The sequence below is a fragment of the Grammomys surdaster genome, unplaced genomic scaffold (assembly GCF_004785775.1).
Source record: "Grammomys surdaster isolate TR1022 unplaced genomic scaffold, NIH_TR_1.0 126187, whole genome shotgun sequence".
Classification (NCBI taxonomy): Eukaryota; Metazoa; Chordata; class Mammalia; order Rodentia; family Muridae; genus Grammomys; species Grammomys surdaster.
The window spans coordinates 8,638,437-8,651,686 of NW_021620993.1; the positions used below are offsets into that span (position 1 = coordinate 8,638,437).

Genomic DNA, 13,250 nt, shown 5'->3' on the forward strand with positions numbered 1-13,250 from the left:
TCTATCAGGCACAAGGCCTCAGCATTGTAGGAAAACAAACAAAAGGAAAATCGAGGTGAGTACACTTAGTCATTGAATGATCTACTTTTCCTTTTTAATCCCAATGTTCCAATGACTTGCACACTTGTGTGTGTGCGTGTGTGAGTGTGTGTGTGTGTGTGTGTATGCATGCATGGGTGTGATGGCTATTACTTATCTGTAAGGTCTGGGCCAGGGGCTCCAGGTTCTCGTATTCTAGAAATTGAATTTCTTTCTTTTTTCTTTAATGATATATTTATATACATAAGTACACTATTCCTCTCTTCAGACACACCAGAAGAGGACGTCAGACCCCATTGCAGATGGTTGTAAGCCACCATGTGGTTTCTGGGAAACCTCTGGAAGAGCTCTTAACCACTGAGCCATCTGTCCAGCCCTAGAAATTGAAATAAGGGTTCACAGATGTTGCAAAGTAGCAAGGAGACTATACAAAATAAGGCCATAGAAAGGACAGAGTGGGGGGCTGGCAAGATGGCTCAGTGGTTAAGAGCACTGACTGCTCTTCCAGAGGTCCTGAGTTCAATTCCCAGCAACCACATGGTGGCTCACAACCATCTGTAATGGGATCTGATGCCCTCTTCTGGTTTGTCTGAAAACAGCTACAGTGTACTCATGTAATACAATAATTAAAAAAAAAAATGACAGAGGGAGCTACAGAATGACAGAGGCCACATGAACAAGTATATGTAAGGGCCCAGCTTATCACTTGAGACTTCCTTATATGGGTTCAAGAGGAGGAGTTTGATTGCTAAGGGGTGTATTGAGGGTGACTCTGTTTTGATTGATAGATTATAGTTTTCTATCATGCATCTGATTTAATCAAAGCATATCCAGTTGAGCAGACATAAGATAGGGGATTCTATATGGTTTGCCTTATTATACATGCATGTTGCTGCCCCATGTGAGGAATCGCCCAGACCAGCCCACTTCCCTTGGGTTTTGGAATGTATTCCAGGACCTGTTTGAGTAGAAACCAGGCATCATAAGGGGGAACTAAGGAGACTAACTTATTTCCACAGTTTGAAGTAGGTTTATGTGCATGCTGATGCACTTGGGGACCCCAGAATGGCAACATGTTGCTAGGAGCATTATTAGATGATTTTGTATATAACCCAAGCCAAGTGGAGTGCCAGGTCTCAAAGCCATTCCCTATGCTTGCCTGCCTTAGAGCTGCTCATATTTTTTTCACCATCAGCCCAGGAGGCAAGAAACAGCACCTTTAATCCCAGCACTTGGGAGGCAGAGGCAGGTGGATCACTGTGAGTTTGAGGCCAGCCTGGTCTACAGAGTGAGTTCCAGGACAGCCAGGGCTACACAGAGAAACCCTGTCTCAAAAAACCAAAAAAAAAAAAAAAAACCACTTGTAATCTCAGGGTAGACTCAAACTTTTAATCCTCCTGCCTCAAATTCTACTTTGAAATTACTCCTAAGTCTAATTGACCCTCTGCTTCCTTCAGTTCAAGTGTTGGCAAGATAATCAACAGAATGTCATTTGCCCCAACTATTTGTTTATTGAGACAAGTTTGGAGTTTTGGTTGTCTAGAGCTAGCTCCATAGACCAGGCTGGCCTCAACTCAGAGGTCTGCCTGCCCCTGCCTCCCGGATGTTGGGATTAAACACTGCCCGCCCAACCAGTCCTGACTAAGGATGTACAAGCAGGCAAACTAGGTAATTTCTAGGGTCTCTCCTACCTCTGTATGGATGTCCTGGTCTGAATCATCCTTCAGAGAAGGTTCTAGATTATCCAGCTCTCTCTGGCTCTTTGCAGGTTCTAGGGGATTGACTGCAGGTGGGTGAGTCATTTACTTTTCCAGGATGATTTATTTATGTGTGAGCCATGTGTCTGTGTCTGAAACTCAACCATGCCCAGGGAGGTCAAAGCGGGTGTAATCCTCTGCAGCTGGCAGTTGTGACCCACCCAAGATGGTGCATGGTTTCAAACCCCAGTCCTCTGCAAGAGCAGTGCTCTTAACCACTGTGCATTTTCTCCAACAGTTTTTAAAAGTCACAAACCCCAGTAGATCATCCTTATTAATCCTATCTTATAGATGAGGTGACTCAGGTCCAACAGGGTGGGGGTGGCCCTTGGTATACACAGCTAAAAGCTGCTGGGTTTGGGTTTAAGTTCACATTCATAAACTGACCTTTTCACAAAGGAACTCAAGAGAAGGCTATGACCCAGAGTTGTGGAGACGACCAAAAGCCACTCAGTGAGTTAAAAGGTAGAAGACTTCAGCCTGAGACAGGGATCGAGTCAAAATTCTGAGAGTAAGGTTTTTTCCTAGCGGGAGACCATGGTGCTTCCCCATGCCCAAGAGAATAATCTTCATGATTTAAGAATGGAGGGAGACTGAAGAGGTGGCTCAATTGGCTGCTCTCCTAGAGGATCTGGGTTCAATTCTCAGCACCTACATGCAGCTCACAACCATCTATAACTCCAGTTGCAGGAGATGCTTTCTTGGGCACCATTTACATTAAATTAAAACAAGACTGGAACTATTGGTTTAAAGGTAACTTCTATTCAAGCTGACATGTTGAAACCAGGATTCTTGGGACATTAATGGAAAACTCCAAATGGTAGAGTCTTCAGGTGTTTGCATGGGGCTTGGACACGGTCTCAACTACCAAGTGGAGATCAGGAAGTTAATAAAGTACCCAGCACAAAAGCAGGTCTCATTAGCAATTTACATTTATTTGCTGACAGCTGTAGTCAAACACACTTTAAACACAGCAGAAGTTAGAGTCTGTTTGTTCAGTGGAGCCATTGCTTGCTAACATACTGGTGGTCCATGAAGAGTAACTTGAAACTCATCCTTAGGCAAATGGCGGACAGGTGACTGCTTCTTCTGGCTCCAAGGGGCAGGGGTCACTCCTTGTTCTCGTACTTGTGCTTTACATGTTTCCACAGTTTCTGCATTTAAAACACGGGGCAGTTTATGGTTAACCTTTGCCCTCACATGTTACAACTACTCTCGCTGTCCAAAGAAAAGAATATTGAAAAATCAGTGTCAAACTGATTAAAAATGTAGTTGTGCTAGGCAGTGGTGGAGCACACTTTTGACCCAGCATTTGGGAGGCAGAGGCAAGTGGTTCTCTGAATTCCAGGTCAGCCTGGTCTACAGATTGGGTTCTAAGACAGCCAGGACTACACAGAGAAACCCTGTCTGAAAAAACAAAACCCAAATCAAAACACACAAACAAAAAAAGCAACATAAAAAACCACTCATACTCCATTAACCATGTTAAGTGGGAAGGGAAACTAGCACTTTTATAAAAAATTAAGGTAGGTTGCAAGAATGGTCCCAAATTCTCAACTATTAAAAAACAGCACCTAGAAAATGCCTAGGCTCCCCAAAATTTCAGCCACTTGTTATTCTTCAGACCTAAATTGATTACAATCCTCATTCCTAGAAACATGGGAAAATGGGTGAATTCTGACAATGTACTTAAGACAACTTTTGATACCTGGAAATGCTTATAAAAGATCAGAGTGGCAACACTTTCATATGGGCAGGAAGCTACCCCACCAGTGAAAATATGGCAACTAGTAGATAGCCTTTCTGGCTTGTGGGTCAGAAAGCCCTGAGGAGGCTGGAGAGATGGCTCAGTGGCTAACAGCACTCTGGCTGCTCTTCCAGAGGACCTGGGTTCAGTTCCTAGCACTCATATGATGGATGGCTCAAAACTATCTGTAACTCCAGTCCCAGGGGATCAACCATTCTCTTCTGACCTTCCTGGGCACCAGACACATACAGTGCAGATACACATGCAGGCAAAACACATGCATATAAAATTAAAACAATAAAATTTAAAAACAAATCAAAAAAGGTAAGAAAGGAAGGAAGGTAGGAGGAAGGAAAAATCAATGGAGGAGCTGGTCGGTGGTGGTGCAGGCCTTTATCCCAGCACTCAGGAGGCAGAGGCAGGAGGTTGAGTCTGAGGCCAAGCCTGGTCTACAGATCTAGCTCCAGGACAGCAAGAGCTACACAGAGAAACCCTGTCTCAAGAAACTAAAAAGAAACCAGTCGATGAGCATGCTGGCCATCAATAGCATGCCTTTCCCAATACAGTCATAATCCCGTGACATAAAACATGCACAGAATGTGGAACGGTTAGGTCAAAGAGGGTTCGCCATTTCCTACTTTACATTCCCACATTCTCTTAAGACGTGCATCGAAAGCTATTTTTCAGTGGTATCGTCAAGTATGAACGGCAGCACCTCATCTGTATCCCAAGATCTTTGACCTATGATCTTTATTCAATACCACGGTTAAGTAGAAAGTTCCAGTATTGCCAGCTAGGGCTTGAGATTTCATAGCCTCTACCCTGCATGGGCGGCCTTGGGAACTGAAACTTCAATTTTAAAACTTCAGCCACATAGTCTAAGAAGACCTACTTCTAACGACTGCCCTGCTGAAATCTGCCCTTGAAACTATCAAGGGTGGCAGGGGTCAGAGTTCCAACTCACCACCGACTTATGGAGCGGTTCAGACCCGTAAGTCTCTGATCTCTCAGGAATTAGCTTTTGCAAATGAATATGTGGAACAACTGTGCGACAGGACATACCAATACTCCCACCACCTGCAAGGTGGTGTCAATGGGAGACTTGGGGACTCACACCATGTCAAGCGAACTAAATGTATCAACAGACACAGTTCATCCCAGTCCTGGTAAGACCTGAGTTCCGTCCTCCCTCCCTCCCAGTCACCCTTCAGGCAGGCCCAAGGTCAGGATGGCCCAGGCCCTCACCCCCTCGTTGATGTGCTCGTAGATCGCGTCTGCACCCTGATCGAAGGCGCGCTCGAAGAACAGGGCGCCCACTACGATGGTGAGGGCGAAGGTAGAAGTCCTGCGGAACAGCATGGAGTACAGACGCGAAAAGACCGTCGGCGAAGACATGTTGCCTCACTGCCGAACTCGCGCCACTGCGCCTGCGTAGAGCCCAAAGTCTCACTCCAAAAGTTTCAACGCGCACTGCTTTGTGGGACTTGTAGTTTCTCTTTATCTTAGAGTCGACGTTTAGAAAAATTAAATAAACTGATAACAGATTATTACACAGGATAACAGATTATTACAATGTTCCTATTCCATACAGCCAAAGTTTGATGACTTATTACCCAGTTTTTCTCCTCAATCATTTCTTGAGTTTGTCAATTTTGAACTACAATTCCCGAAAGCCCTTGGGCTTACCCATCTTCCCTAGCGCTGTTTCGCCTTAGCATTCCGCTTTCTCGGAACCTTAGGAAGGACTACGAATCCCAGCGAGCAGAGCGTGACGCGAGGACACAAGAGGAGGAGCCCGGAGCCGTCTAGCCGCGGAACCAGGTATCTTTGGCCAGACGTCCACGTCTAAGTTTTAAGCTCTTTTCCTAGTCAGGAGAGCAGGCTCTTCATTCTAAGTCCACGCCATCAGCATTTTCTGGCGTGGGGAGTGGTTAGAGAGGCGAGAGGACCTGAGTTTCTGTGGCTTCATCTCGCCGCTCTGCCAAATCTCCTCTGAATGTACTCCAGGTGTAGGCTTGGAGGTGGCAAAAGTCGGGTCCTGGAGTTCTAACTCTTCAGCCACGCCTCGGGAAAAAGTGGCTTTGCCCTTGCTTCCTATTCTCCAGATCGTAGGCTTTGAAGCCAAGAACCCTAGTCTCGAAGGCGGGTGACCTGACTGTAAAAGGCACCCTACAAATACTTTTCTGAGGATCCCTTCTGGGTCTTGAGATGGTCCCCAGTAGATGAAAGGTCCCAGCTCTCTCATGGAACGCTCTGGTCGTGGTGTGTGGGCAGTGGGGACGCTCAGCGCTTCTGGAAGCTAGTACTTTGTAAAAGAGAAAACCCAAATGTTTGGACAGGTTGGTAGCTCTTTAAATCTGAGTAGCCGCTTAATGGAGGACTGAATAAATTGTAGCAGGGTAAACAGGATAATGTTTGTGCAAAGTTTTAGAGGCACTGCTGGGGTGCTTGATCAAGTGTAGAGTGGCCTTTAATGAATAGGTGGCCTGAAGTCATCTCTAGTCTGGCCTTGAACCCCTGGTAAGGAGTCGTTTATTTTTTTCTTAATTGCACTAGGGAGTCACTGAAGGGTTTTAAGCTGGAATGTAACAAGGTCCAATTTACATTTTAATGTTATCTTTCTGGCTTCTTGCTAGAGCCTAAACTGACAGCAAGCTATCAGAGGTGTGCAAGAAAGAGGAATTAAGAGGCAGGCTTGATTGTAGGTACCTTTAGTGTCAGCACTCTAGAGGCAGGTGGGTCTCTGAGTTCAAGATCAGCCTGGTTTATAGATTCCAGGACAACCAGGGCTACACGGAGAAACCCTGTCCTGAAAAACCAAACCAACCAACCAACCAAACAAACAAACAAACAAAAAAGGAATTAACATCTAGAGATAAACTAAGGTTTGACTATAGGGACTAAATGGTTTATGTTTGTTTGTTTTGAGACAAGGTTTAGAGACACTTGCTCAGGCTTTCCTGGAACCAACTACATAAATTAGCCTGAACTGGTAATCCTCCTGCCTCTATCTCTGGAAGGCTGAAATTCTAGACAAGCACTATCATGCCTCGTCTGTAAATTGTGTGTTTAAAGATTTGTTTTTGGTTATTTTAGATTATACATATGTATGGGGTGGAGGTGATGGGGTGAGACGTGCGCCTGAATGGCAATACCCACAGAATCCAGAAGAGGGCATGGCATCCCCTGGAGCTGGAGTTGGAGGTTGTGAGTTATCAAGTGTGGGTTCTGGGAACCAAACTCAGGTCCTCTCTTAGAGTATTACATGCTCTTAACATGATCTCCAGCTCTGTAAGTTGTGTTTCCTGTGAGTTGTCCCTTAGATATGAAGTAGAAACATCTAGAACAAATGGGGCTATGATTCTGAAGTTCAGAGGATCAGACAGATCCTGGGATAAGGACTACAAACTGGACATGATGGCATAGGACTATGATCCCAGCACTTTGGAGGTGGAGGCAGGAACAGAAGTTCAAAGTTATCCTTGGCTACATAGTGTTTGAGACTGGCCTGGGCTGCATGAGCACCTTCTCTTAATTAATTAATTAGTTAAATAAAACCCAGAACTGATTTCTAGGCCTAACAGGAAGTGGTGAGCCTGCAGGGAAAGACTACATAAGCTTTGTTGAGTATCGACAAGAGACCTACAACAACCATCAACCAGTTTGGTTGATGGCAAGTTAGTTCAGAGGACAGGGAATTAAAGATGTGGCTTGTTTTGACTTAACTTTTATGTTTAAAAGATTATTTTTAAAAGATTTATTGCCAGGCAGTGGTGGCGCACACCTTTAATCCCAGCACTTGGGAGGCAGATGGATTTCTGAGTTCGAGGCCAGCCTGGTGTACAGGGTGAGTTCCAGGACAGCCAGGGCTACACAGAGAAACCCTGTCTTGAAAAAACAAACAAACAAAAAAACCCAAACAAAGAAACAAAAAAGATTTATTATTTTTATCTTATGTGTGTGTTTTCTCTGCATATATATATATATATATATATATATATAAAAAAAGAGAGAGAGAGAGAGAGAGAGAGAGAGAGAGAGAGAGAAAGTTATGGAGAATTGTGAGCTGCCATGGGGGTACTGGGGCTCAGATCCTCTGCAAGAAAAACAAGTACTTTTAACTACTGGGCCATCTCCAAGCTTCATTGTTGATCATTGCTGTTGTCGTTATTTTTATGTTATTATTTTGCTTTTATTTCAAAACAAGGTTTCTCTGTGTAGTCCTTGCTGTCCTGGAACTCACTTTGTAGACCAAACTGACAAAGATCTGCCTGCTTCTGCTTCCCAAGTGCTAGGATTAAAGGCGTGTACTGCCACCACTGGGATCCATATTATTTTTGAGACAAGGTTTTACTATAGAATTCTGGCAGACCTGGCAGCAATTTACTTTGCTCTGTGAAACCATGCTGGCCTCTACCTCAGAGGCTGATGTGCCTCCGAGGCCTCTCGTGTGCTGGGAGTAAAGGCATGGGCCATCATACCCAGAGAGCTCTTACTTATTTAAATAGGTTTGTTTGTTGAAATAGGTTCTCAACGTGTGGGTCAAGACTTCTTTGAGTCAAATGGCCTCTTTACTGCCTGAGACCATTGGAAAATGTAGATGTTTACATTATGATTCATAACAGTAACAACATTACAGATAAGAAATAGCAATGAAAATAATTTTATGCTTGGGGGTCACCACAACATAAGGAACTGTATTGAAGGATGGGGCATTAGTGAGGTTGAGAACCACTGACTAAGGTCTCTTCTACATAGTCCTGGCTGTCCTGGAACTCACTCTGTAGACCAGGCTGGCCTCAGCTCACAGAGATCCATCTGCCTTTGCCTCCCTATTGCTAGGCTTAAAGGCATGCACCATCATGCCCAGCTTTAATTTTATTTTTTAATCTTTCAAGTTAAAATTTCAATTTTTAAGGGACTGGAGAGATGACTCAGTGGTTAAGAGCACTGGCTGCTCTTCTGGAGGACCTGGGTCCAATTCTCAGCACCCACACGGTAGCTTATAGTTGTCTGTAGCCTCAGATCCAGGAGATCTGACTCCCTCATTTAGACATATGTGCAGGCAAAACACCAATGCACATAAAATAAAAATTTTAAACATAAAATAAAACATTAGTTTTTTCATATTTAGTAACATTTTTAAATACTGGGCATGGTGGCACATCCCTTTAGTCCCAGTAGTTAAGAGGTAGATGAGATTGAGGCTAACCTGAGCTACATAGCAAGTTTTAGACCAGCCAGGACTATATAGTGAGACCCAGTCTTAATTTTTTTTTTTTTAAAGCCAGGTGGTAGTGGTATATACCTTTGATCCCAGTACTTGGTAGGTAGATGCAGGTAGATCTCTGAATTCCAGGCCAGCCTGGTCTACAGAGCTAGTTCCAGGTCAGCCAGGGCTACACAGAGAAACCTTGTCTTGGGGAAAATGAAATTTGTTTTGTAACGTAATTGTTGAGGCAGGCATCGTGGAGCTTAGCTGTAATCCCAGCACTCTGGGGGGCTAAAGCAGAAATAATGAAAGTTTGAGGCCACCCCTAGGCTATGGAGTGAGACTGTGTCTCAGTGGGGAAAAATCTTCAGTGTTCTCCATCAGATTTTAGGGAAATAAGAAAAATGACCTTAACTTTTTTCTGATTAATTTCTGAACTCAAGTTGAACAAACTAAATTTCTCTAGACACTCAGTCCTACTTACAGTTTAATTACAATCCCTCAAACATTTAACTCCATTTATAATTTTAATATATTTGATTTTCTTTTTAAGTACTTGGGATGTATAACCTAAGAAGCTCAATTTCCCCAAGGGTTCTTAGTTACCAGCAAATCTAATTAATTAAGCTTATACTGAATTTAAATTTCTTGCAAACAATTCAATACTTTTTAAAATTGATTGTGCATAGGGATAGAATTCATAAACACATTCTCATACAAGCTTGTTACGTACTCCTTCCCTTTCCTACTATTTCCAAACACACGTATAGTCTTGCTTTTGCTTTCATACTTTATGTGCATATATAATTTTTATGTATATGTATAAAATCTAGGCCTTACAGATGGAATATGATAATTGTTTTTCTGAGTCTGACTCACTTCCCTTAAAATGATGCTCTCGGTTGCATCCATCTCCTGTAAGTGACATAATTTGTTCTTTATGGTAAAATTCCATTATGTCTATGTCCCCTTTCCTAATCCACTTGTCTGCTGATGGGCACCCAGGCTAATCCCACTGCGTGACTCTCGTGGCTAGTGTGGCAGTCCACATGTGTGCAGGCGTCTGTGGTGTGTTGATAACATCCTTCAGGTGTTACCTGAGCAGTGTGGCTGATCGTATGCTAACTGTATGTCAGTTTTGTTAAGAGCCACCATGCTGGCTTCTACAGTGGCTGGGCTAACAGACACTCCTACAGCTGTGTATAGAGCAGGGTTTGTTTCCCAAAGAATTTTCCTCGGCATTTGTTGTTTTCTTCATGACAGCTGTTCTGACGGGTGAGGTGGAACCATGCAGGACTCTCTGTTGTTTTGAGAAAGGATCTCTGTTCTATGTAACTCTGGCTGTCTTGGAACTCACTATGTAGAGCAGGCTAGCCTTGCCCTCACAATGATCCACCTGCCTCTGCCTCCTATGTGCTAGGATTAAAAGCATGTACCACCATACCCAGCTTACTATTTTTTTAATTGAAATTTTTTTCACTTATTATATATCTGTATATATATTGTTGTTGTTTTGTTTTCTGAGACAGGGTTTCTCTGTGTAACAGCCCTGGCTGTCTTAGAACTCACTATGTAGACCAGGCTGGCCTTGAACCATATAGTATATTTTGATCATTTTAACCCTCTCCCAGTTCCTCCCAGATCCTCCCCCACCTCCCTACCTACACAACTCTTTCTCTCCCCTTCCCTCTCTTCATTGTTTCAACTTTTTAAAAACTTAGAGTACTGACAACAAATAACAGGCTCTGGAGCTGGGGGTACATTCAGTTGGTGGAGTGCTTAATTAACACAAATAAGGCCTTGGCTTTGCTCTCCAGCATGGTGTAACCTGGGAGTGAGGGCCATGCACTTAACCAGTAATCTCAGCATTAGGAAGGTGGAGGCAGGGGGATCAGAAGTCCAAGGTCATCCTCAACTGCAGAAAGAGGTTGAGACCAGTTTGAACTACCCTGCCTTAGCTCAGCACACCTCCAACCCACTCTGCCCCTCAGGCAATCTAAGAATTTAGGGGAAAACGGGTGGGCCCTAGGGTAACATTTCTTAGCATCTTGGGTTCCTCTAACACATAGCCAGAGTTGCTAATCTCTCAACCTAAAGCCATAAATCTGATACCAGTTATTAACACACATCTCAGTAGTTACCTAACTAGTATTTTAGCCTTAGAGTTTTGATTTGTTTTGTTTTTGTTTTTGTTTTCGGAGGCGTGCTCTACCACTGCATGTTTAGCCTTAGATCTTAAATCAGAAGTCCAGTGATCATCTGTCAGATATTTAAGATATCAATTTTTTTTTTTTCGAGACAGGGTTTCTCTGTGCAGCCCTGGCTGTCCTGGAACTCACTCTGTAGACCAGGCTGGCCTCGAACTCAGAAATCCGCCTGCCTCTGCCTCCTAAGTGCTGGGATTAAAGGAGTGCGCCGCCACCACCCGGCTCAAAATTTTTTTTTTTTTTTAATGTTAAGAATTCTTTTAAGGGCTGGAGAGATGGCTCAGCGGTTAAGAGCACTGACTGCTCTTCCAGATGTCCTGAGTTCAAGTCCCAGCAACCACATGGTGGCTCACAACCATCCGTAGTGAGATTGGATGCCCTCTTCTGGTGCGTCTGAAGACAGCTACAGTATATTCATAAATAAAATAAATAAATCTTTTAAAAAAAAAAAAAAAAAAAAAAGAATTCTTTTAAATACCCAGTTATACAGGTTTGTGCTGTGTTGTGTTTTGAGACATGGTCTGGCCCTTTAGTCCAGGCTGGCCAGGAAGTTGAGACCCCCTACCTCAGTTTCCTGAATGCTGTGGTTAATGGGTTACACAGATTATTCCTAGGGTCAAGATGAGCACAGTGACTCTGATTTACTCTCCTAACTCTTAAATTTTAAGCTCTTGGTACATGAAAAGAATTTGTTCAGTAAGAAAAATTTCTCCAGTTCTACAAAATGTGCTATGTATCGATTTAGAGCTACTGCCCCCTTCTGTGGGCTGAAATATTGATGATCAGTCTCATTTCTGACTGGAACTCAAGTCCAACAGCCTGTGTTTAGTCAGAATGTTCCCAGCAAAGCTGCCTTCAGGATGTAGGGTGAAGTTCATTCCTCAGGGTTCTGTTCTTACAGGGAAGCTGGAGTCATGGTTAAAATGACCTCTAGATCATTTTCAGATCTGCCAAGTCAGAATTTCTGAGACTTGGACACTGGACACAGTTTTGAACAGGAAGAGTAGGTGTTGAATCCAGAGCCACTGTCCTAGCCAAGTGATGTATGAATGTGCTGTTTGTGTGCGAGTGTGAGATTTTGTTTGTGGGGTGTGTATATGTGTGTGTGTTTGTGGTTTGTGGGGTGTGTGTGAGATATATGTGTGAATAAATGCCAAGGTACATCTATGGAGGCCAGAGGCCAGCTGTGTGGTATCTTCTCTCCACCTCTATGTGGAGTCTGATGATTGGACTCAGGTCATCAGGCTTCTGTGAAATTACCTTTACCCAGTGAGCCATATCACCAGCTCAAGACTTCCTTTCAGCAAGGTTCTTGTGTAGAGCCATAGACATCTTGAGTAGGGCTGATTTTAGAAGGGTTGGATCAGGGCAGGGTGGATGAGCAAAGGGGTCTTGGCTACCAGTGAGGAAGTGAGATCTGACTTAGTACCAGGGATGGCAAGAAGGAGGCAGGACAGTCTTGGTCTGGAGTCCAGTATTTAGTTCAGGAACCTCCTTCAGACTATTTTCATCTCTCCTATTTGGAAACTCTGGCCTCCTGAGACCTGTAACCATCTGATGAAAAACAGAGCTCCTGGTCCCTGGAGCTCAGAACCAGGTGCAGTCAACCTTCACTTGGGTTGCTAGGCCAGGTCTGGTTAAATCAGGGTTTGCCTTGACACTCAGCAATGGGAGCAGAAGGAAATGTTTCTTCTGTTCCTTTCAACATCCATCCAGGCTGATTTATCCAGGTGAGCAAAGCCCTCAGAACCATCTATGGCAGCCTCCTAAGTGGGGGAAGAGTAAAATGTCTGACAGATCTGAACCCAGAGCCTTACATGTGCCAGCAAATAATCTACTACTGAGCCACATCTCAGTTCCTACTTAAAAAATTTTTTAAAAGATGTGTGTGTGTTTTGCCTGCATATATGTCTATATATATGTGTACCACATATGTGCTTGGTCTGGTGGAGGTCAGAAGAAGACACTGGATTCAGTGGAACTGGAGATGGGATTGTTGTGAGAGACCACGTGGGTGCTGGGAACGGAACCCTGGTTCTCTGCAAGAGCGGCCAGTGCTCTAAACCGCTGAGCATCGCTCCAGTCTTACTCCTTTTTTGGCCCAGGTTTACACTATGAAGTCTTAACTGGACTAGAACTTGCAGTGTAGACCAGTCTGGCCTCAAACTCACAAAGGTTTGCCCCTCTCTCCAGTGTGCTGGGATTAAAGGCATGACCACAGTCTGTACAGCCCCCATTTTTTGAAGGGAATATTTTTAGTTTTAAGGGTTTTCAAACGACCTACACTA

General features: G+C 43.9%; 2 protein-coding genes across 2 annotated transcripts in view; one reads left to right on the forward strand and one right to left on the reverse strand.

Annotated features, from left to right (window-relative positions):
* Nucleotides 1–2,710: 2,710 nt before the first annotated feature.
* Nucleotides 2,711–4,963, reverse strand: LOC114613060 (cytochrome b-c1 complex subunit 9). Its single transcript, XM_028758272.1, has 2 exons — nucleotides 4,789–4,963; nucleotides 2,711–2,950 (listed from the first exon to the last, which is right to left on the reverse strand). The coding sequence occupies exons 1-2, from the start codon at nucleotides 4,936–4,938 to the stop codon at nucleotides 2,906–2,908; spliced, it is 195 nt and encodes a 64-aa protein (XP_028614105.1). The 5' UTR covers nucleotides 4,939–4,963; the 3' UTR covers nucleotides 2,711–2,905.
* Nucleotides 4,964–5,253: 290 nt separating this feature from the next.
* Nucleotides 5,254–13,250, forward strand: part of Zmat5 (zinc finger matrin-type 5) — a 32,215-nt gene continuing 24,218 nt past the window's right edge. The window contains exon 1 of the mRNA XM_028758185.1: nucleotides 5,254–5,364. The gene's annotated coding sequence lies outside the window, so the exon portion shown is untranslated. The remainder of the gene's footprint in view (nucleotides 5,365–13,250) is intronic.